Source organism: Quercus lobata, chromosome 1 (genome assembly GCF_001633185.2).
Source record: "Quercus lobata isolate SW786 chromosome 1, ValleyOak3.0 Primary Assembly, whole genome shotgun sequence".
In the NCBI taxonomy this organism is placed as follows: Eukaryota; Viridiplantae; Streptophyta; class Magnoliopsida; order Fagales; family Fagaceae; genus Quercus; species Quercus lobata.
Window position 1 is genome coordinate 15,831,719 of NC_044904.1, and position 25,217 is coordinate 15,856,935.

Consider the following 25,217-nt stretch of genomic DNA (forward strand, 5'->3'; position numbering starts at 1 on the left):
TTATGTATGTATTTTTGTGTGGCATTTCATAAACCTATATTAAACCCATCTTTCTTCTCCCAAAATGGTGGCAGTTCACCCAAAGTCTCTCCCTGAACAAATTACTCACAACCTTATTACAGAGGGTAATACTTGTTGCATATAAGCTTTTACACATACTCCATTTTTTAACTAAAATCGTGACCTTTTTTATTTTTTGGAGAAGTGCTGAAATCATAACTTCCAAGTACAAATTTGTGACTTCCAAGTTACAGTTTTAGTTCAAAAATAGGGTATGTGTAAGACCGTATGTAATAAACACAGCCCTATTTTGATGCACAAAAAAAATTATGATTTGATGACATCCTTAGGCCGTTAGGTAGCTCCAATGCTTACACATATAAACATTTTTACATTCTCAAACACTAATGGTATCATATAATTTAGGTAAAATCAAAATTGTCCTTAAACTAATTTCTTTGAATTCTTTGTCCAAAATTGTTAGTGTAGTAGTTAATTCAATTAAAAAGGGGAGGGGGTGTCAATTTTAATTTTTAAGTGGTCTAGAAACAACAAATATCTTGCTAGTATCTTTTGCATGTAATGATGTAATAGTACTAAGAAATTTCATTTGGAGGACTTAGAAGTTAATATATCCTATATGAGTGCATGCAACTTCAATGTAACACCCTAGCTAGCAGTAAGATATATAGCCTGAAATTTTCTTTTCGCCGTTGATGAGATTAATAATTATCTCTACATGTTAAAAAAAAATCACTCATAAAATATATAAGAGAACAAATAATCAGAATGCATTGATCATAATCCTTATCCTTTTGCCAGAGTAATATTGTAATTTATTCAAGCAATCATGGACACTCTGTTTTCCACTTCTTTTCCTCCATGTTTCTCGAAAGTTTCCACATCTCTTACCGTGTGAAAGTTTCACCAAGAGAAAAAGTTTGGTTTGTAATTCTTATGAGAAATAAAAGTGTATTCATAGGTGCTATTATAATTAGTTTGTGACAGATTGAGGCTCACACAGTCACACAAGTAACCTTTTGTATTGGGTATTAGTGAAATTGTGTGGAAAAGGCAAAGCCATGAAAACGAAAGAAGTTTCTTTTAAAGGCATTTTCCATGGTTCATTCTTGTACTTTTTCCCTTTCCATCACAGCAAGGTAAATAAAGTTTGGTTGATTACAAGACAGTTTGAACTCCCATGGCAGCTCAAGTATGTTGTAAATTCCCATGTGCAATGACCCCATGCTATCCTTAATGTCCACATTCCAGCAATATTTTATGTTTTTTCAAGATAGGAGAACTAGAATTATGTGACTTGTCCAAGAGAAACACAGGCAGAGCCCAGGCCCATTCCTTCATTAACATCCCCGTAAACACATGCAAAGCCTAGGCCCATTTTATCCTATTTTAAGATAGGAGAAATAGAATTATGATATCAAAATAGAAGATGTGAGTGTAAAGCAGAAGTGAGAATTATAATTACCAGCTAGATTAGCCAACTACCTCTATTAGCATTTTTGTTGCATATCAAATTTAAAATTCTAAAGACATGCTCCTGTATCCATTTTCTTCTTTGCAAGAAAACAAAAATTTCTATAACAAAACATTTGTAAAGCTATCTTCTATATATAATACCAAGAGGAAAAATGCAGGAACCTTTTTTATTAACTTGGCCGGGATGTACTATCATCATCATCATCCAAAATAAGTTTGACTCCATTGTTCCTAAGAGAATTGACAATGGCCCAGATCTTAGTGCGGTTTTTAAAGCCCTTCTTCTCTATTTCCTTGTTTAAATCAACATGAATCCCTCTGCCCTGCCCCTGTTCAAGACCCTCCACCCTGAGTCGCATAGCCAACACCTCTCCAACAACAGCAGCTGCTTTTGCATTGCAAGACCGACCACACTCAAGTGAGTCCTTGATAGAATGTTCAACTGTTGATGCTGTTACAACAATTCGTCCATTATTTCTGTCCACCACATTTGCCGTGATGTACTTTATAGATATGAACAACCGGAGCACATACCGCTTTAAAACCGTCATCCTTTGACAGTCCTGATGTTATTGTTAACAATAAATCAATTTGATGTCAAATTACATCTCAGTCAAGATTTGTCCACAAAGAAATGAATTTTATAATTAAAAGGTTGGCATAGCAAGATAGAAGTTCTGTTTAGATCCACCAAAGTAACAGTTATGGTCTGATGAAGAACTACAAGAAAAAAAGAAACAAGGAAGAACAAAGTTTTCCCTTTCAAAACCAAAATAAAAATCATGGTGTTCCCCCCACCCCCTGCGGGGGCGGACGGGAGAGACAGAGAACAAATGATGGAATTTCCACTGAGAAATGAAGCAGAAATAATACAGATGGTTCACACAAGGTTTATATATTGCTGAATATGCCAAAGATTACATCTCTTCTCTAAAGAATCTCTGTATCTAACAAGGTACGAACAACTTACAAATTGTGTTGATGTAATCCTAGTACGATATTTTGAAGAAAAAAAAAAAAAACAAAACAAACAACAAACAAAATTACCCACAAAAAGGGTAGATGTTATTAGGGAAGACTACAGCACAATAATTTTGGTAACCAAGGCATTAATCGATTGGATGGTTGATATATGAATGGAATCACAAAAACATATCCTGAAATCACTCGCGCTCCAAAAACTCAGCCCTTGCCCCACCTCACGCTTAGGTTACAACTAACTTGCTCCCTCCACTCATTGGGGCAGGAAAACCTACTCCGTTTGGCACCAGGGGGTTGGTAAATTGCCACTACTACACAGGCATTGCGATTAAGCAGCTCATATTCACCAAGAACAAAGAGGCATTTTATATAAACCTGATTGCACTAAAATAATGAAAAATTTTCAGACTATGTTCCAATAATATAGGAGAAAGAGATCCTTAAATATTCCAGGCATACCAAGATCTAAAAGGAGGCAGTAAATCTAAAGGCATGAGATTAAATAACAAAACCATATTGTAGGTGGACCCATATAAGATCCTGAAGGCTCTAATAATGCTACCTCAAAAAATGAGTCAATATATCTATCAGGGTGGCATTTAGCTATATATTAAAGTTCGGTTTAGATCCTACAAAGGAATAATTGTGGCTGTATATACAAGACCTTTGAGGGAGAGGCCCAGCTTATCTTGCATTAGGCCTTAGGTTTGCTATACGTCTTCCTAAAGATAAACATTATGGAATCACCTCCCAACCAACTAGATCAAGCAAGATTAATTCAGATCAAATACCAAAACCATGTTATAGGTATACTGAAAATAGCACTTGAGACCACCATGTCAACAAATCAAATTTATAATGCAAGTAAAAAATATAGAATAAGGAAGCTCTACTTATCCTGCAAACATCTAAGGAAAAATAAAAGAAAGCAAAACAAACAGAATGATGCCTTCCTAATGAAGCCATCCCAAAACTTTGAAGAAATAACAAGAAACAAAATCTATGAAGAATGAGAAAATGTACCTTAAATGTAATCTAATTCCTACGTGGAGCTTAGCCTTTTCCTTTACTCACAAAGCAACTCAAGCTATCACAAACAGCAGGAAGTTCTTTCACCAGAACTCTGTAAGTAATACAAATTGAACCAAAATAACTGATCGTTCATATAAAAATTTAATTAATTAAGTAAATAAATAAAAAATTTAATTATGTAATTAAATAAATAAAATAAGAGAGGATAGCACTACCAAATATGAACAAAGGATGCAGATCAAGATGACACTGTAGATGCAAATTCCTAATGCTTTCAATTGAAAGAATAAGAGAACAGCAGGTATAAACATATATATACTTCTGTGTACAGAAAAAAATATAACCTTTCTTAGCATCAAAATTCCAATTTTGAGAAAATGGGCTAAAAAATGTTGTTATTATTATTATGAAAGCTTAACCACCCTTTTACACATTCTTGAAGTCATTGAAGGAGGCAACTAAAACTCTTAGATGCAAAATCAATGCTCACATAGTCAGAAATCAAATCAAAATCACGTCATTTGACACCCATGAAAGTGATGAAACCATAAAGAAGAACAGAAAATAGAAATGATACATCCAAATTCCAGGACTTAGATAATCCATATTAAATTTCTTTCCTCAAACTTTCCCAACGTGCAGAATCTTAATTCAAAATATAAAGGAAGGGAACATAGTACATTCCATTGTGTCATAGTACATATGAGTCTTATGATCAAAGAGAATGACACTTTTAGTACTTGCACTCATGAATCTAGGGGATAATAAATCTAAAAGAGAAATTAAAAACATAAGTAAAAGCCAAAACTCAACCACATAGACAATTTGCAAAGGAAGTTTCATGTCCAAAATATGGTGATACACCGGAGTTAAACTTATAATGATTCCCAAAATAAATTATCATCAATAATTCCAAGCTGCACATTTTTAATCACACCCAGATAACTTAAGTAACTGAACTGCAAAACTTAAGCATCTATCGCATAGACAGAAAAATCTAAGTCAAACCCAATCAACAATACCACATGCTTAGGAAAATAGATTGAGAACAAGAGAATCATAATAAAACTAGTGGTAACATATATATATATATATATATGTGTGTGTGTGTGTGCGCACGTGCGTGCGTATACACAAAGAAAAGAATGAATTTTTTATTGCTTTTTTATGGTTGTTGAACCTACAATATTATGTTTCAATATATAGAAAGGAACACAGTTTATAGCACACCAATAAGACTAAATCAAATGAGTCAATGAATGAAGAAGGAAGCATATAAATCTTAAACAAACTTTATAGTTTTGATTGCAACTATTGTCTATTTGCATCCATTCTAAGAATAAGGCTGCGTTTCAAAATCTAGTTCAATTCAAAATGATTAGCTTCCCTATGATAACTACTACAAACCAAAGTAATTGGCACCCACGTTCTTAAAGAATCACTTTCCCATATATATTGCATGAAAAAAGCTACCACAAACTAGGAAGCAAAAAACATAAACAGTTCCCAAAAATTTAGACCATCCTCCCCTCCCTACCAAAAAAAAAATCATATTAGCAGCTTTAAAGGAACAGAAGACCTAATTGGGGCTATTATACAATTGAGTTTTAACAACTTATCCAAAAAAAAAAAAAATCTGGGTTTTAACTTTTAAGGGATCTCCACACAAGTGTTGGTATTTTACTTTATATACATCAAAGTAAAGTGGGTGACATAATGGAAGCCACTATTACTTAAAGTAGCTTGCAAGAAGCACACCCCAAAACAAGATTTGGTTTTGTTTTTTGAGAAGTGAAGTAATAAAGACTAAAGAGAAAAAGGTTTGATAAAAAAAACAGAAAGACAGTAATGCAAGTGTTAAAGAAAGACAATACAGAGGAAGATATTGAAGTGAAAAGCAGTAGAGTTAAATTTTAATTGTAATGGTGAAAAATTAAAATAATGTGAAAACAATGCCAGGGAAGAACACTAGCTGCAGATACACTTAATGAGGAAATACACAAAGTCAATTGATGAAGAAGGCAGACCATGACGAGTCCAAAACTCCTAAAACATGTCTTTAAAGCATTAGATTGGAATTTTCCATTTTCAAAGTTGAAATAAAACCTGGGTTTCAAAAAGACAAGTTCACTAAATTCCTGGAAAACGTGAATCTGGGTCTTTGACACTGCCAAAAAATACTACCACCCAAGAATCTAGAGATTTCCAGCTTCACCCACTTAAAATTTTTAACCCTTTTCACTTTCTCTTCCCCATACCCAAAAATCAACTTCACCCAACATTCAAATCTCCCTCTGTATTAGCTAACCTATACATTGAAGAAACTCTCTTCATATATCAAGATAAATAACCAATATTTATAAATGAACCTGAGAGACCCATTTTCGAGAGAGAGAGAGAGAGGAGGAAAGAAAGGGCATTTTAGAATACTCTCTCCGTATCACGACACATCTGCAACAAGTTGAAGAAAATACCTAGTATTTCATTTGTTAATCAGATTCTCATCATCCAGACAAAAGAAATAAAGAAAGTGCCATTTTTCTGAGCAAACTACAGCAAGTTACAAAAAGAAAATTTTTCGTTACTTTGTCCATTATTTTCTCAGCACCCAAACAAAATATATTGCAGAGAGGGAGAGAGATCCAGTATCAAAAAAAAAAACTTACAATATCATTGAACCAAGCAGTGGATTTGGTTTGGGTTGCAAGCGGGTCCAACTCCGAGCATCATTTTATTGATTTCTGAAGATAGAGGGAGAAACCGATTATTGAGAGAGGAGAGAGAGAGTGAACAGTGAAACCAAAAATGAAAAGGCTGAAATGTAAACAGTGGCAGGATTGAAAATTTTTGAGATCTTTAGGGGTTTTAATAAGTGATATCAGGGGTTTTAGAAATGAATTGCTGATGATAAGTAACACGTCGTCGTATCAAAACCCCTAAACAAAAAAAAAATATCAGACCGACCTATACAGTAGACTACTACAATCACATCAAAATCACTGTAGTTGTTTGCCAGATATACCCTTTTCCAAAGGCTGCCTATAATTTAGGAAAGGGTATATCAGTCAGTCAAGTCTCATACGCAACCCACACAGGTGTTGTGTTTTTATAGAGAGAGTTGTTGTTGTGGTGTCGGACTTTTTTTTTTTTTTATACAAGTCTTTCAAAAAGAGACACTCCTCAGGTTTTGAGCCACGTGGAAGTATCGCACTCTTATATATATACATCATCATTCCCTAACCCCATACCCTTCTCTCTTCCTTATATAACCTAATAAACACCACCACCAACAAGTCTCTTTACCTCCACTTTTGGCTTCTATTTCATCCAAACCCTAGATCTCAATTCCGAGCCCACCTCTCTCTCTCGCTCTTCGCCTCCTCCGATCTCCGCCACAAAAGGTTCGTCTCTCTAATCCCTATGCTATATTGCTTTATTCATCGAAGTGATTTGATTTGATTTTTTTCGTTAGCGTTGTTGATGATTTGGTTTTTTTGTTGTTGTGTTTAGGTTGAAGATGGTGTCGGACGCGAGCAAGAAGAAGGCGGCGCAGAAGAAGGCGGCGGCGGCGGCCAAGAGAGGAGGAAAGGCAGCCGCGACTTCGTCGAAATCGGCTGCGGCGGCGTCGGATTCGCAGAACGGAGCGGAGAAGTTGGCGAACGGGGTTGAGGCGCTTCTGATTTCGGATCGGACTTGCACTGGTGTGCTCTGCTCGCATCCTCTCTCCCGAGATATCCGCGTAAGTCTCTCTCTCGCCGATTCCGATCGATGAGCTCTTACATGTTGATTGATGGAATTGCATCTGAAATACTTTGCTCGTGTGTGTTGAAATTCTAGGGCTTTGTTGATACTGTTTTCTGTGATTTAATGTGTGAACGAAATTTTGTGTGATGTTATGCTTGGAAAGTAGTAGTTATTGAAATGCATTCGTGGGAGGAAAAAAAAATCGGATTTTGGGAGGTGGGTTTTTGCATTGATAAGTAAAAAGATTGCATTAGTTGTTCATATCTGATTGATTATGGGAAAATTTTCTCTTCATCACTAAAGAGTGTTGTTTTAAGCTAGAAAAAATGGGTTGTCTTTAAACAAACTTTGGCCTTTTACTTTGGCGTCTGTTCTACACTGCTTGTATCCTTTGTATGAAGTTGAGTCTGGTAGGATTTAGGGAATTTAAGCTTTTCCATAGTTGGTGAAGGTTCAGCATGAAAGAGTTGTTCTCTTTTAGTTTTGATAGTTCTTTGCTTTTTGTTTGTTTGTTTGTTTTTATTTATTTATTTATTTATAGAAATTGTCATAAAGCCTATTCTTAGATTAATCTATAGAGCCTCCAACTTGTTTGGAAAATTCATTCTGTGCCTAATAAGCATTAGATACATGTGATTTGAGTTCATGATATGTATAAATTCAGAGTTCGTGTTTTTATTTTCTTCAAGTTTATTATTAGGTTTGAATGGTCTTATTTTTAGGGTTATATTTGATAATGGTTTTAGAAGGATATGATTAACCTGTGTTGGTGAATAGTTTTGTAATACATAGATTATGTCAGTGCAAAAGAATTCTGGTATTCCTATTAAAGAATGCTACTCTTTGGGAATATTACACTACATACGAACCAAAATGTTTGACATCAATCACCTATTATAATTTTTTAGTAAAAGACCAATATTTCCAAATGATGCAAAGCCTAAGATAATAAATTAGCTGTATATTTAATATCATTCTAAGTATTTAAAGTTGACATTAATAAAGTAATTTCAGTATCGCATGTTGTACTTTGTGAACTTTCTCAATTAACTTGGGAAACAATTAAAAAATATATATAAAAAAAAGAACTTGTTGAGCTCGCTGATTGTTGGAGGGAGAAATGTTTCCAAGGGATTTTTATGGTTCAAAAAGTTCCATTAAGGTTTTCTAGGCAGTATAAGTTATTGGGTCTGTAGATGACTATACAGAACTAAAAATATAATGGATGTCCTTGCTATAGCGAGTCTCACTTTTAGCTTATTGTTGCTAGCTTGGTGCACCTAGACAAACATCTAGTTGAGCAGCTGGGTCTGTCACCAGGACCTCTATGTTTCCAGGGTCAGTTGCTTGAAAATCCCATTGTGAATATAATCCACTATTCATCCTTGTTGGAACTCCTTGGAGGAGGTAATATTGTACGGGAAGAAAATTTCTGCATTCCTGTTATAGTCGTGTGTGTCATTAGAATAAGCAATGTTGATGACTAACTGACTTGTTTATTCATTGCAGATAGAGTCTTTATCTGTTACTTTTCATGGACATGATCTAATAGTTGATTCTGAGCTGGAGCTTAACTATGGCAGGTTCGTAATTTTTTGCTACTTTATTATTTGTCTTGTAAGGGGCCATTTATGGATGCATGTAGCTAATGTTCATAAAATTTTATGTCCTCAGACGTTATGGTTTGCTTGGGTTAAATGGGTGTGGAAAATCTACACTTCTTACTGCAATAGGACGTCGAGAGCTTCCAATTCCTGACCACATGGATATTTATCATCTCTCGAGGGAGATTGAAGCTTCTGACTTGTCTTCACTTGAGGCTGTCATGGAATGTGATGAGGAGAGGTTGAAATTGGAAAGAGAAGCTGAAGCTTTGGCTGCACAGGTGTGTAATGTGTTAAAGTTACATAGTTTTTTAGTGCCTGTTAATTGTTGAGAATTTCTTGTGACTTCAATATACTTCTGGCTCTAGGATGATGGGGGTGGTGAAGCTCTTGAACGCATTTATGAACGTCTAGAAGCCATGGATGCAGCAACCGCAGAGAAACGTGCAGCTGAAATCTTGTTTGGTCTTGGATTCAATAAGCAGATGCAGGCAAAGAAAACTCGGGATTTTTCAGGAGGATGGAGAATGAGGATTGCTTTAGCGCGGGCTCTCTTTATGAATCCAACCATCCTGTTGCTTGATGAACCTACCAATCATCTTGGTAAGTCTTTTTGATGCAAGTATTGGGTACAGTGTTAATTTTTTTTTCCCATAACTGCATGTTTTTCTTCTTTGTTCAATTGCTAGGCATGTTTGTAGGGGTAACTTTTTCTTCTTTGTTGCTGTTTTTTTTTTTTTTGCCTCTTCTTTGGTAAGTTTTGAAGAACCTCTGTTGGTTCTTTCATTGTAACTCTAGTTTAAACAAAATCCATAATTGTTTGAGCCTGGAGGTGGGCCTATTCATTGTGTTTGTAGGATTCTAGTATGATGAGCCAAATCATATGCTTCTAGAGTATTGTTATCTTCACTAACTAGCAATTAATGGACTGTTGCATCAGGAAAAATTAATAAATTATAGCTGGCATGATTTAAAAGTGAATATTGGAAGGTATCTAAGTGAATATTGAATGCCATTTTTAGTTGGTCCATACTGGCATTATGTCAAAAGCAATATTTGTTGTTTGCACATCTGTTGCTGGTCTGCAGCTTCCCCTATTCAGTCTGTTTGTTGCCTATTAGGCCCTTTGGTGCACAAAGGGAGTTATTTTCTTCTTTTCCTTTGGCAATCCTCGTGTATGAGAACACAGATGTCTCCAACTTGAATAGATTCACAGCTCTTTAATTTTTTTTATAGCTTTTCTCCTTTTGTTTTATTCTGTGGTTGGAAAAAATGGATAAGTTGGGTCATAATAATTAATTGTTTTTGTCTGGGATACAGATCTAGAGGCTTGTGTCTGGTTGGAGGAAACTTTGAAGAAGTTTGATCGCATCCTGGTTGTGGTATCACACTCCCAGGACTTCCTGAACGGTGTCTGCACAAACATTATCCACATGCAAAACAAGGCATTGAAGATTTACACTGGTAACTATGATCAATATGTTCAGACCCGTTCTGAACTGGAAGAGAACCAGATGAAACAGTACAAGTGGGAGCAGGAGCAGATCGCGTCAATGAAGGAATATATTGCTCGATTTGGGCATGGGTCAGCAAAACTAGCTCGACAAGCACAGAGCAAAGAGAAAACATTGGCAAAAATGGAGCGAGGTGGACTTACTGAGAAGGTTGCGAGAGACAAGGTATTGGTCTTCCGCTTCGTTGATGTTGGGAAGCTTCCTCCTCCTGTGCTTCAATTTGTGGAAGTAGCATTCGGTTATACACCTGATAATCTCATCTACAAGAACCTCGACTTTGGGGTAGATTTGGACTCAAGGGTTGCTCTGGTTGGTCCCAATGGAGCTGGTAAGAGTACACTGCTGAAGCTGATGACAGGTGACGTGGTTCCTACTGATGGCATGGTTCGGCGGCATAATCACCTTAGAATTGCACAGTTCCATCAACATTTGGCTGAGAAACTAGACTTGGAGGTGTCTGCCCTTCAGTACATGATTAGAGAGTACCCAGGAAATGAGGAAGAGAAAATGAGAGCAGCAATTGGGAAATTTGGACTGACTGGTAAAGCCCAGGTGATGCCTATGAAGAATTTATCAGATGGGCAAAGGAGCCGGGTGATCTTTGCATGGTTGGCGTACAGGCAACCTCAGTTGCTGCTGCTGGATGAGCCAACTAACCACTTGGATATTGAGACCATTGACTCCCTGGCTGAGGCATTGAATGAGTGGGATGGGGGTTTAGTTCTTGTTAGCCATGATTTTAGGCTTATTAACCAGGTTGCCCATGAGATATGGGTGTGTGAGAATCAAGCTGTTACCCGGTGGGAGGGTGATATTATGGACTTCAAGGCGCATCTCAAGCAAAGGGCTGGTTTATCTGATTGAAGCCTTTAGGGGGGTGGATCCATCACTTGAGAGAGTATTATTAGTAAACCCTAGCTTTTACATAATATTACGGTTTAAGACAGGGATTAGCGCATCTGATTGAGTTCTTCTCAGAGTGGCTTTTGCTGAAAGCCAACGAGCAGAATGGGTCATGAAGGCTTCGTTATTCTGATTATTGTTTCATGCTAACAGGTTCCATGACCCCCTGCTCGGCTAGGTGATATTTTTGTATTTCGTCATTTATCTTTGTGCTTCTATTTTTACTTGGTTGTTGACCCAAGTATTTTAACAATATTTATTTGTGATGGTCATAACGCATATTTGAACCATCTTGTACCTGTGGTTTCCTCGAGAATGATATGTACTGGAGAGCGTATTTGCTATATTATTTTAGCCCTATATTCCTACTGTCCTTGCACTAAAATTTTATGGGGAAATTTGATGTTGAAAAAGGTACTATAGTGGAACCAAGTGTTTTTCTTTTTTGAATACATGTCCTTCCCTCATTCTCCATCTGTTACTGGAAATAGAGTTTTTTTCATAATTAAGATTTTATGTTATGGACCTAATTGTGTAGTGTCATGTGAGGTTCTACGCCTTTTTTAGAACTGTAAAAATGGATAGCAATCAATGGAAGAGTAATAGTAGTCGTTCTATTACGCTATCAGATAAATTCGTTCATTTTATTAATGTGAGGAGCAAAACGAAATATAAACATAAGTTACATAATGTGGGAAAATATATATTAAGAGATTGTCTCATGAAATAACCTCTCATAATCTAGGGGTTGTTTGTAGCAGCGCAATACGTTCCTTTCTGTGCACTTATATTCCCCATCATTCACTTATAGATCAAGCACTTATCTCTCTTTTTGATATAATGTATTCATTTCATGTCTATTCGAACCAAGCCTTTCTCTCTTTACAAATCTTTGACGTGGTTGCACATTTTATACTCCAAAACCAGATAGGACAAGGTAGCATTCTATGACTCACACAAGTTCTTAAATCCAAAAAGAGAGAATATCTTAAGGTAACAACCAATCCAAAAGGCAAGAGTTGTAAATTGAGTCGAACTCTACAATAATGCTCCAATCTAGAAAACAAGAGTTATTATTTGAGCTAAACTCTACACCACAAGCAACATTTACAAACCTCAAAAGTACAATCAGATTGAAACGGTTCATAAACACAAATGGTCTTAAACATCTCACAAACATAAACTATCATAACTTGCCTAACACAAAAATAAATAAATAATAATAATAAAAAAAAAAAAAAAAAAAATCTCAATACCCAATAACAAACTAAAAAAATGAGACTTTACCATCCAGTCCATCCTTAAACCCCAATACACCCCATGATACTTTTATACTTTAGTGTCTGATTAATTTTGCCAATTACTATTCATGAATTTCATTATACTTTTTGATACTATTCATGGGTCTCATTATACTATTTTAGTTAACTTTTACTTTTATTTATAGTACTTTCAGTAAAAAAATTTTAATTTCAGCAAAATAAACGGATTCTAAATATACCCTTAAAAAAAAAAAGACTTTTACCATACACAAACCCCAATATACCCAATAGTGCTTTTGTACTCAAAAAATAAGCAAGCCATTAACTCGTACACAAACTAATATTCAAAAAAACCTCCACCATGTATTTTTTTTTTTTTTTTAATGAGTCTTTTTCTCATTATATGGGATTGGGACGACTCTAAAGTCACCAAACTCTTTACTAGGATTGCATATATATATATATATATATATATATAAAGACACCAACTCCTATTCCTTGTTAGATAAGAAATACTAATTTACTTCTTTGATAAGAAATCAACATTCTTTCCCCACCAATAATACTTAAATAAGTTATTAGGTCTATATTTGAGTAAGCTATAAGCTCACCAATCATCTATTCTTAGAAGAAAAAATGATAACGAAAGGAGTATCATTTGAGTTAGAGTTCATTGATAAGTTACATATATATATATATATATTTTTGTACCTAGATACACTTGCCCAAACATCATGTCAACCAATAAGGTATCAATGACTTTTATTCTTTTTAGTGATGCAAAGGTTTTTTTTTTTTTTTTTTTTTTTTTTTTTTTTTGAGAAGAATGCAAAGGGTACTCGGAGTGAATTTTTAATGTATTGCCGTATCCATACATTAGTCACGAAGACACATCTACAATATATCATAACTTAAAAGCTTTGGTTAAAAAGCCAATCCAAATGCTTTAAGTATTCATCCCGCAATCCTATGAGGAGTTCAACAAGAACAAATTAACATTTGGTGTACTGGATGATGATAACATGTCAATCCAAATGCTTCACAAATGCTGCTAAACTACTAAACACAAATGCGTAAGATATTTTCTCATTCATATTCGACATGTGAGCACATGACAAAAGAAAATTCTTATTCAGATGTTCCAGTATTACATTTACACCGACAACCACGTTTTTGGATTATACTCAATGTTATTGCAAAGAAGGCATGACTACTGTACAGATATTTTAATATATAAAAAGCACATGTCAATAGAAAATAAAAGGTGCAAAATAGAACAACACATGTTATCCTATTTAGTTTCACGCGGTGTCTGCATTTTGTCCTGAAATAGTGTGTTTCAGATAATCACATGTTCTTACTTCTTAGAGGCTCTCAATAGAAAAATGTAAAATCTAGACCCTCAGCTGCCGTAATTTCTGTCTACATATTTTGATCTGAAATATATAGTGCAACCCTTAAAACAACTATTCATAAAAAAATATCCTTGACACATAAATATCTGCATTCAGATAACTGTTAACTGTTAACTGTTAGATCCTTAAATACCAACTTAACTGGGTTAGCTTTAAAAATGGAGGAAAAAGTTGACTGGCTTGGTTAAAGTGGTACGAAGAAACAATACGGCTCACAATGGAGATGTCATCTCAGAAGAGAAATTGATAGGGTGTCAAGACTAGGCTTGGGAAGATTGCTATTTCGGGGAACTTTGTTTTGCTTCTGCTACCAAGTGTGAGTTTTTGGCATTGGTTTTTTGGTAGTTGCCAATTATAGATTAGTTCTTTCATTGTTGCAATTTGCTTTCTGCTGTAACTTTGGCTAATTGTGTAGTTCTTTTTTCAGAACTCGGTTTGAGGGGTTGTTTGAGTGATTGTTTTTAGAGTTAGTACATCAAAGCTGATTCTTTGCTGATTTGTACTTGATATCTTCTTGATGGAATTACCGACTTATCAATAAAATAATAATAATAATAAAACGTGGTACCAACCCGCCATTCATGAGTACTTGAACTATAGCTATCATAGTAAATGTTTTGACCAGGAGCCCCATTGCATGTTTTGCAATCAGGTTGACGAAAATAGAGAAACAAAAAGTACATTTTACTTTAATCAGCATTCTAGACTTTTGCTGTGAAATTCAAGGGATGGGACCAGAACTTCAAGTTTGGTCTTGTCTTTGAAGTTGACGGCCATTTAATTATTCAAGGCTTTCAAGCATCCGTGAACTTTTTCATTGCCTTCTAGTGTTGCACACACAGGATGAGAGATGTTTTGCTTTCAGGGAAAACCGAAGTCTTTAGAACATGCTTTTAAACTAGTGTTTTACAACAAATAAATCTCTTCTATTCATTATTTGGTGACTAGTCAAATTTAAATAGATTACACTTGATCAGTGCCGGAATCAGGAATTGATCGTTGGAGGGTCATATGGAATATGTTGTCCACATTGTGGTAACAAACATATTTGTATTCTACTTTTTTGTAAATTTTCATTGCATAGTAACACTATTGAGCTAACAAGTAACAACACGTGTATTATGTTATCTATTCATATAATTATAAAACTTTTCATTACACATAGGCATAGGATTCCTTAATCTAACCCTAAGGCAGTAAAAGTTACACTGGAAAAAATGATCAATATAATTTCACTGAAACTTGAGAAATATTCAATGTTAAAAAATAAATAAAAATCACCTTTTCAATTTTACTCCTCAACTTTCTCAACTCCCAGCCTTTGAACTCTATTCAATACTCTTTTGAAATGTTGCGGTATCTCATGCCTTTGATGGCATATGTAAATCGAGATGGTTAAAATCTCATCCTAACTCAATATAATTATCTAGAATAAGAAAATTTCAATATTTTATACCATAATATACACAAAAAGAAATTTTCAATACTTTTTCAAGCAAATTTGGATATGAAAAATCAAATAACAATTGAATTTTTTTCCCTTTCAACACTGACAAATTTTGTTTGGCTTAGCTCATTCATCTTGTCTCTCCCTATTATGCTGCAGTACTACTTCTTCTCTTTGGGTTCAAATTATGAGTTCAAATTTAGTAATGATGGGGTGTAAAACTCATGTTTTACACCGTCTAATAAAATATTACCACATCAGTTTTTTATTTAAAATTTAATGCAATCTATCACACATAATAACATTTCAATAAACTTATAGTTAAATTGGATTTTCAAATGAGTATTAGAATTGATTAAATATGATTGTACCTATTTTTTAATATGTAATATAATGATGTGATATATATTTTACGAGATGGTATCTCATATGAGGCCATATGTCAATATGACGCATGTCTAATGCAGACATGCACGCGGCGCATACGAAAGTTTTTCATATTTTGCCGACAATCAGGACCAACTTTAGCACAAGCAAACATTGAGAGAGAAAATTTTGTTTGGCAAGTAAAGTCAACCACTTTTCCTTCAAATAAAAAATTGGGAAAATATTATACCAAATGCTTTTTGTGTTGTGGTTGTGGTGGTAGTGAAAAGTACCAAATGCGCTTTTTGCGGGTGAAGCCCTTCAACAGAGGTTTTTTTTTTTTTGATAAAAAAAGTGGGGGCCATCTTGTTTTTGATGAAGCAATCTAATGTATGTTTATATGGAATATCCCACATAAGTGTATATATATATATATATATATACACACACACACACACACACAAAGGTTCTTGGACTCCATATGGCTCGGCAACTACACGTACTTGATCAATTAATTGTATTTAAGTTAATCCTACTTGATGGGAATAAATATAAATTAGTCAGCAACATGTGCAATGCACATGAAAGTTTAATAAGATATGATTTTATATTTTATTTTAAAAAAAAACTATCTTTTTTCTTTTATTTTGTATATAAATATGAAATTTAAAAATTATGATAGTTATTAATACACTTTTTTTTTATTATGTTTGTGTATGAAATATTAAATATAAATTTAATAATAATGGTAGTTACTAATAGATATTTATTATGATTATGTTTTTAAATGGAACTATTAAATATATATTTATGTTAATTATTAATATATATTTATTATGATTGCATTTGTATATAAAACTATTTATTCTATCATTTAAAGAAAATATGATGTGACAAGATTCTAATTGAGAGTTTAAATGTAGAATAGAGTTTAATCTCTCAATTATATACATCATACAAAATTGTTAAGTCTCAAAAAATTTTGTGACAAAACATTAATTATGAGCTCAATTAAAAGTTAAACATTTTCGATTATTTATTGTAGCTATTTATCTCAATTCCTATGCAAATAACTTAATAAAAATCACAATATTGCAAACTCTATGCTCTAATATAATCTAGAAGGGTAGAAAAAATGTTTATCTGAACTTGCACATATCATTCCTCCCCCCTAAAATCATCCCACGTTTTCAAAAGATTTTTCTTCATTTTCATTAGGTCAACATCCTTCAATGAGAAAAACTTTCTTGCACATATGAACCGACCCAAACATTTCATCACAATTAAATAATAAACTTATAAACACTTGTCTATTTAGTAAAATTTCTATTATCCCTAACATCTTTTTTATATATGAGATAGCAAAGTGTGTAATCATAGTAGAATGCAAGGACTCACGATATCCTCGCATCTTAATTCTTACCTAAGTGAGCATATATATCAATTTGAAATTCAGCTTAGAATAACCACAATTTTTTGTATTGTGTTTAAAAGTTGACATATTGGTTTGGAAAGTCTATAGATAATAAAATTTTATAGTACTTCTGATATCGCTCTTATATTTGAGTTAATAAATATCATATATTGCAGGAATCATGACTTCCTCATTTCAATTTCTACCCAAGTGAGTATATTAATTCAAATCCCAACTTAAAAATGATTGTATTGCTAGAAGTCTTATAGCCCAACTATTCCTGTATTTTTAACAGAGAAGTCTGGAATTCAAATCTCTCTACTCCTAATTATTAATTTTATAAGAAAAAATGACTGCAACATGGTAAAACAATGTATGATAGAGATTGAACTACAAATTTTATTGCATTGCAGTTTCTGCAATACACATGAAAATAAATAAATGCATACATAAACAAAGATTAAGCTATGAAAGTAGCTTGTTATGCTCTTTCTTCAATAGCTTTGCACCATGTTACTTTTACAAGAACCCCAATTAACCCCAGCATGATCTGAGTCTCCCTCCTGTTGCCATTGCTCAGCCAATATTCTCTCAAGCTCACTTGGGCGGCAAAGTATTTTTAGTGCACCCTCATGATCAAAACCATACTCCTCAGCTGCCTGCTCCAACAGCCTTAGAAACGTAGGGTGTGTCAAATAGCTTAAGGGAACCACAAATCTTTTAGGTTCGTCTCCATTCACAGCAATCACAGAAAAATGTCCTTCCTTTACGTCTTCTGGCACAGAAGATGTGTCACTAACATCTTCATACTCGTCACGATAGGAATTCGATTTCCTACCCAATAAAAGACTCTTTTGGAGTTTTTCAAGCACAATCTTGAGCTTGACAATGCCATTCTTTTTCTTATTGCTACTACTGGTTCTGAGCTTAGCCATGACTTTTTTATGCTTTTTTTGGTATCAATGTTTGTTGCTCTTTTTAGCACGTCAGGTTGTAGAATATATAGTGCTTAGTAGGGTCAGAGATAAGACTCAGAGATGCGGTTGCTATGCTTGCTAACATTTAAAACCAAGAAAGTTAGAAAACGATATGGTCGGACTGAACTTCAGGTTAAATTTGGCCGACCAGTGCACGTGAGTGAGTGTTACAACTTACCATGAAACGTCCCTTTTGGCTAGTCACGCCTGCCTCCAAATTATTAACACTGCCACATTCAGTAGCCAAACCATATGACACTGTTATCTATTTAACTTTACTTATTACTAGTAGAATATTCACTATTTATACTTTTGTTAATTAGTGCATTCACGCAACCGAGAAATTTTATAAATCTAACTGAATTGGAAAGCAATAAAGACAATTACTTTTTTAGCGTCATGTGCAACTACCCAAAAAAAATATTGATCGATTATAATAAAAAACTTAATTTCAACATTGTCTTCAAGTACTCTTAACCCTAACCATAAGCACAACATCTATTTCAAAAAAAAAAAGTTTGTAAAGTGTAACATATCTTTTGTACCCTTTAATTAAGTACTGTTACAAAATGAGTACATGAAAGCATTTGAATAATAGATCCTTAGTCACAAGGGGTGTGTTTATTATGCACGAAAACTTAAACACGTGTGTTATAAATTGAAATTGTGACTTTACGATTTTCAGTTTAAAAAACGCATATGTGTAAGTTTGTTTGTATTAGTATGTGTATAGGGGTCATTTTCCTAATCACAAACTCCAACTACCTATTTTAATTAAGGATCATTCTATATATATATATATATATATATATATATTAATTGTTCATCTATTATCATAAAATATATATTAAATAAGATAAAAATTAGTACAGCATGTTATATAAAAAATGTGTACTGTAGAATTCTTCCCTAATTAAATAATGCTTTCTCAAGTTCTATTTTTAATTTTTTTTTATTCGATAATTACAATAATGTAAGAGTGGGGATTTGAACTTAGCTCCACTCATAAATAAGCAATATCATTGAACTATAAAGTTATTGACAATTTCTAATACTCTTTTGCGCAAACGTGATGGATAGAAAATTGTAATTTACTTTTATCTTTTTGATTCACCTCTATCAATGATCATGGAAGATTTGGGATTAATTTAGAAATTTCGAGAGACACGAACGGGTGGCATCAATTTTTGTATTCTTTTGGTGCATTAATTCAAAGTATGCCCCAAAATTTTGTGATCTTAATTACATTCTTACCCCACTTGGAAGCATGAGGACTCCTTTGTATGGACGACCAAGCCAGTCCAAAGCATTGAGCTTTTGAAACGTGGTAGCATCGAGATGCCTCTACAATCTACTCCATAGGGCCAACGTATAATACTAGTGCATGTGGATCGATAAGTGCACCACTGTTAAGTAAACTTAACCTAGCTATTTAGAGTGTTACTAAAACTTACTGGTTTAAAAGTTGTTGCATATTGCGCAGAAAAACTAAGTCAATTGAGGTAGGTTGAAAGCAGGCCGACGACAGTGGTTGTGATCAGGGATGGACTCTGGATTTTAAGTTAAGGGGCGGAGTAATAAATATTTATATATTATTAATAAACTATTAACTAAGATAAAATAAAAAACACAAAATACTATTGTTTCTCAATACATTACAATACAATCATCTATGAAAAGATCAACAAAGACAAAAGACACAAAATATTATTGTTTCTTAATACATTATATTGCAATGCAATCATCTACTTTTTTTTCTTTTCTTTTTTAGTTTAGTTTGTAACTATTAGGCTGACAGGTTTTTTTTTTTTTTAATTCTTTTTAAAGTTTTGTTTTTGTTAAGTTTTTGGGTTGAGCAATTGCCAGTTGTGCTAGGCTGGTTGGTGGGGGTCTAAGGTTTTGAAAGAGGAGGGCTCAATAACAAAATTGGAAATATATATTCACTTGAAAAAAATTCTTAGGACGAGGGGGGCCTGGGGCCCCCTTGGGATCGTCCCTGGTTGTGACCAACGGGGTTGATGGTGCCAAGCCACCAATGGTGGTGGACCGGTGGTTGCGGGTTTTATTTATTTGTTTGTTTTATAAGATAATTGCATAAAATTAAAAATTAATTAGATAGTTGAATATGTGGTAAGTTTTTATTTGTGGAGTATAGAGCAGATATGGAAAAAAAATGGAAGAAAAAAAAATACATTTGGACTATCATTTCAAATGAGCGTAATAAATGCATCTTGATTATTTAATAAGATGCATCTATATAATTGTATCTTTTCTTTTATTATATTATTGAAATATATAATAAATGCATCATTAGGGTTTTGATGAATGATAAAAACCTATATACACTGAAGCCTCTGCCCTGGCCCAATATCCTGCAAAGATTACATTTTTTGGCTTAAATGTTTCAAAATATACCTTATATCACACCATCTCAAGCGGCCCAAATTGGAGACGATTACAAAACAACATATAGTTATGTTTTAACTTCTTTTTTTTTTAGAGAGTTTCAACCTATGGCGTTTGCTCCTGATGATAACTCTTTATCATTGGACCAAGACACCAATCAGTTTTTGGTGTAGGCGGGGATTGAATCTCAAATCTCTTATACAACTATCAGAGACTTTACCAGTTGAGCTAACTGGAATCCACAGTTATGTTTTAACTTAGAAGGTATAAATAATTGGGAAATACTATTTTCATAACATTTTTACAATAAATTTAAGGTAACAAATTATTACTAGTTATTATGAGTAAGCAAAAAAGTAATTTAAATAGTGAATTTAAATTAGAACTGGTAAGATCTTATCACCTAAGATATTTAAACGATATTAACTTCTTTAGTTCACTACTGTCTCTATGTTCTTTATACTTTGACATGAAGGTCGGTGATAGATATCCTAAAGCCTCAAGATGGAACATGGTTTAAATCACGCACCCCACCCAAGTTGTTATCAATGGTTTTTTTTTTTTTAATTATTATTTTATAATTGTAGCTTTATTACGTCATTCAAAGTAATAATTTCACATTTTTGAAAAATTTTCCATATTGCTATATATTTCTTGAAACTTTATGCTTCAATACCATAAAATAAAGTTGAAATTAAACAGAATTATGTTTAATACTAAACAGAAAGACATAGATGTTATATATTTCATAAGATGTACTTCCAATATTTTCTCTCTCCTCTGAATGACTTTTCTCATACAATAATATGTCTCGTTACCATCTTTCCGACCAAAGATGGTAACGTCCATGAGATCTTTTGAGTTTTAACGGCTTAAAATTTAGCAATAAATGTCTTCAGTAGACTTTCAAGCTTCAATCTCATCTCACATCTTATCCATGAGGCCTACACAGCATCATTTTTGGGTGCTCCTGCTTCGGCCCCTACCTATTTCAAGTTCAGTCTCATCTCACATCTCATCCATGAGGCCTACAGCATCAATTTTTTATATTTTTGGGTGCTCCTGCTCCGGCCCCTACCTATGTCTTTTCCAACAACCATGAAGGTAATAAAAAGGTTGGTATCTTGGGAAAACTTTAAAAGTGTACGTTCTGCCATGTCTTTCCAAGACACGGACCTTATTTTTATAAGAGTTGAAATGAAGAGGATCATGTTTCAAAGTGCATTGTTAGTGCGCATTTCACATGAATTTTTCTCATATATATATCTAGCCTTTGATGAAAGCTTTCAATTAAGCTCCAAGTGTACTGATGAGAAGGAAAGTGCACAAATCAATTGACTTGGAAAGGTATATTTTGTGGGCATCACATGCATCTAGCTGTGAAAAGATATTTGTTTTTGATGAACATGTTTTCGCCATCCATTTTTCTAAGAGCAATCAGAGTTGTGATATTGGACCACAAAGGGACATTATGTTCTACTAGAGAAGCACTTTTGGCAGGGTCTGCACAAGACCGATCGAGAAAATTAGGTTAGTTGAGGTTTCTTGTTCTTATTAGTATGAAATGTATGATTCAAACAATCATGTAAATTTCCACAATGTTATTGGAGAAAATAATGCATGGAAAACCAATTATTGCCCCCCAAACTATAGCTGTGTACAAGTCCTTCTGCAGATAAATGCAGGCAGATGACCTTCCAAATACTAACTATTCTTTCATAAGAAATGGCATAATGAAAATTGAAATTTGTTAAAAGTTCTCGTAGATTAGATTAAGATTAATGTTTTTGAAAACCCTCATGTTAAGGCCGATACGAAAAAAATGCGTCATTTTCTTTTTGGAATCAGCAATATATACAGATTTTGTTTGTGATTCCAATCTGCTAATTAAAGCTCATATTTCTAATATTGCAAATCAACATCTGCCACACACAATGTTACTCAGTCATGTGCGTACACTGAAAAGCAAGGACTATACATACAGAATTAGGGGTCCCACAATTGCATTGTATGAAGAGTTCGATTAGTCAAGCCTCAATGACCCATTATCTAATCGTATAAATCCGTAGTACTGACTCTTTTGTCATGCACAGCAATTCATGTCACCATTGTGGGACTTATCGATTGAGAAGAATTGTCCAGCCACTTTTATATTGATCAATTGTTAATACAATATATATGGACCAATATTACAAATGGTGATCGTTGCTTATTTTGAACCTCGTGAATTGCATGAAAGATAAGAATATAATCTGAAGTTTTCGCTTCAATCTATCAATTTATTTCTGTGATGCCATTTTCACTGGATCAGAAGCATATTCTTAACCTTTGATAGACACACATAAGTATGAATCCATGCATGGAACGTATTTACATGGCTTTATATATTGATTATTATTTCATGGGTTCATATATACAAGCATGATTTTATTTTCCTTCTTTTATGCATAACTACTGTCTTAATATCTTTTCACGTATAAAAGATACTAGCCTCTGAACACGTGCTCAGAGACTCTTTTATTTTTTAGGTAAAGATTAATAATTTGCATTTATTATAATTTGAGATTTTTAGCTTTTCCAATCAAAAAAAAAAAAAAAAAAAAAAAAAAAAAAAAAAAACCCTAAGGGTGTAATGAAATTTTTTTTTTTTAATTGAAAAAAAAAAGGAGGACAAAATAAAAAAATACATCGTGATGAAGTAAAAAAAAATAAAAAGAATACGTGGGGTGAGTTTTGTAGATTAGAGGAGTTTTAAAACTAATAAAAGAGTAATCCTATTTTGTAGGAAGTTAGTAAGTAGAAGTAGAAATTTAAATTAACGTAAAAGTAAGAATTTATTAGAAGCAGGAAGATATTTCAATGTAAAAGTAGGAATTTATTATTTTTGTCAATTTACTATTTTAACCTCATTTTTAAGTTGTTGATTAATTAATTTAGAGGTGTTTTTTATAGGGGGGAAAAAAAACAATAACTAACTTTCTGAATCCTCTTAATATATACAAATAATGTATATGTTGCCGTCAAGACTTTCCTATCTTAGTCTTTGAGTACGCATTGAGGTGCATTACTTGACTAGACAGAAGATTAAGTTTTTAGGACAATCTAATTGGCGTTGTAGGGCTTAGGGGACACAAAAAATTTTACTGTCCAATATATGTACACAAATGCAAATCATATTCAGAATCAGAACCCAGGAAACTTTCCGCGTGAGAAAAAATAGGAAAATAACGTGGATGCTGAAAATCGGTACAAGCACACATCACAAATGATGTTAACTTTTCCAACATGTGGAGTCATGGGGGCATTTCTTAACAATAAATGTATAGCTAGTACCTTACGTGCTATCATGTCACCAGGTCACAAAATTAGTCAAGCATATCCACCTTAACATGCACACAAATGCAAATTATATTTAAAATTAGAACCAAGGAATCTTTCCATGTATGGAAAAAGGGCAATACAACACGGACGCTAAGGGTTAGTACAAAGTACACATCACGGATGATGTTAACTTTTCCAACATGTGGGTTTATGTGTGTGTGTGTGTGTGTGTGTGTGTGTGTGTGTGTGTGTTGGGGGGGGGGGGGGGCGCATTTCTTAACTTAAAATTTATAAGCTAGTAGCTTGTGTGCTATCATGTCACTATGCCACAAAATTAGTCAAGCATATGCACCTTAACTATAAAACAATTATAGCATTAGCATTCAGATTTCTAAAAAAACTTTATTTTGCAACTCAAAAAATTACTTTATCTATTTTAATACCTCATTTAACAATACACCCTACATCTCATTTTCTATTTTAACATATAACCCATATTAAAATAATCAAAACTAGTGAAACAACCACCAACTACCACTACCACTAAAACACCAAAACCAACCACACCAAAAAATGAAACACTAAAACCAACTAACCACTGAAACACCAAACCAACTAACCACCACAACTAACACCCAACCAAAATTGAAACACCAAAAAACAACCCCCAACCACCACCAATAAAACATCAAAATCATCCACACCAAAAACTAAAACACCAAAACTCAAACACCACCACCAAAACCCAAATCGCAACCCCCACTGCCACCCAAATCATAACCCACCAATCTAATCATTGATTCACAGCCACCCGCGCGTGCACACGCGCACGAGAGAGAGAGAGAGAGAGAGGTGAATAAAATAAGGATTTTTAAGTTTAACACCTAGCTACAGTAAGTTCTAAAAGTAAAAAATTATTGTAGTGAAGTTCTAAAGTTTTTACTACCCAATATATATATATATATATATATATATATATATGTACGCAAATGCAAATCATACTCAGAATTAGAACCCATGAAAACACAGGAATCTTTCCACATGAGAAAAAAGGGCAATATAACGTGGATACTAAGGGTCGGTACAAGGTACACGTCACAGATGATGTTAACTTTTCCAACATGTGAAGTTGTGGGGGCATTTCTTTACTAAAAATATAGCTAGGAGCTTATGTGCTATCATGTCACCAAGTCACAAAATTAGTCGAGTATATCCAGCTTAATATGTACGTGAATGCAAATCATATTCAAATCCAGAACCAAGAATCCTTCCACATATGAAAAAAGAGCAATACAATGTGGACACTAAGGGTCTATACAAGATACACATCACTG

At 33.7% G+C, this 25,217-nt stretch overlaps 3 protein-coding genes across 5 annotated transcripts; 1 reads left to right on the top strand and 2 right to left on the bottom strand.

The window, feature by feature from the left end:
* Window positions 1–1,453: 1,453 nt before the first annotated feature.
* On the bottom strand, window positions 1,454–6,362 carry LOC115980822. 3 transcript variants are annotated; one of them, XM_031103035.1, is made up of 3 exons: window positions 6,177–6,362; window positions 3,502–3,601; window positions 1,454–2,060 (listed from the first exon to the last, which is right to left on the bottom strand). In XM_031103035.1, exon 3 carries the CDS (start codon window positions 2,046–2,048, stop codon window positions 1,668–1,670), a length of 381 nt encoding a protein of 126 aa, XP_030958895.1. In that variant the 5' UTR covers window positions 2,049–2,060; window positions 3,502–3,601; window positions 6,177–6,362; the 3' UTR covers window positions 1,454–1,667. The 3 variants fall into 3 exon arrangements, with proteins under 3 accessions (XP_030958895.1, XP_030958900.1, XP_030958905.1); XM_031103040.1 differs by lacking the exon at window positions 6,177–6,362 and adding an exon at window positions 3,726–4,652; XM_031103045.1 differs by lacking the exon at window positions 3,502–3,601.
* A 385-nt stretch (window positions 6,363–6,747) lies between these two features.
* LOC115980816 (ABC transporter F family member 1) lies at window positions 6,748–11,721 on the top strand. The gene is made up of 6 exons (XM_031103029.1): window positions 6,748–6,911; window positions 7,021–7,249; window positions 8,764–8,837; window positions 8,929–9,139; window positions 9,227–9,461; window positions 10,179–11,721. The coding sequence occupies exons 2-6, from the start codon at window positions 7,028–7,030 to the stop codon at window positions 11,234–11,236; spliced, it is 1,800 nt and encodes a 599-aa protein (XP_030958889.1). The 5' UTR covers window positions 6,748–6,911; window positions 7,021–7,027; the 3' UTR covers window positions 11,237–11,721.
* Window positions 11,722–17,422: 5,701 nt separating this feature from the next.
* LOC115981845 (auxin-responsive protein SAUR50) lies at window positions 17,423–18,135 on the bottom strand. Its single transcript, XM_031104282.1, has one exon. It carries the CDS (start codon window positions 18,112–18,114, stop codon window positions 17,674–17,676), a length of 441 nt encoding a protein of 146 aa, XP_030960142.1. The 5' UTR covers window positions 18,115–18,135; the 3' UTR covers window positions 17,423–17,673.
* Window positions 18,136–25,217: the final 7,082 nt, after the last annotated feature.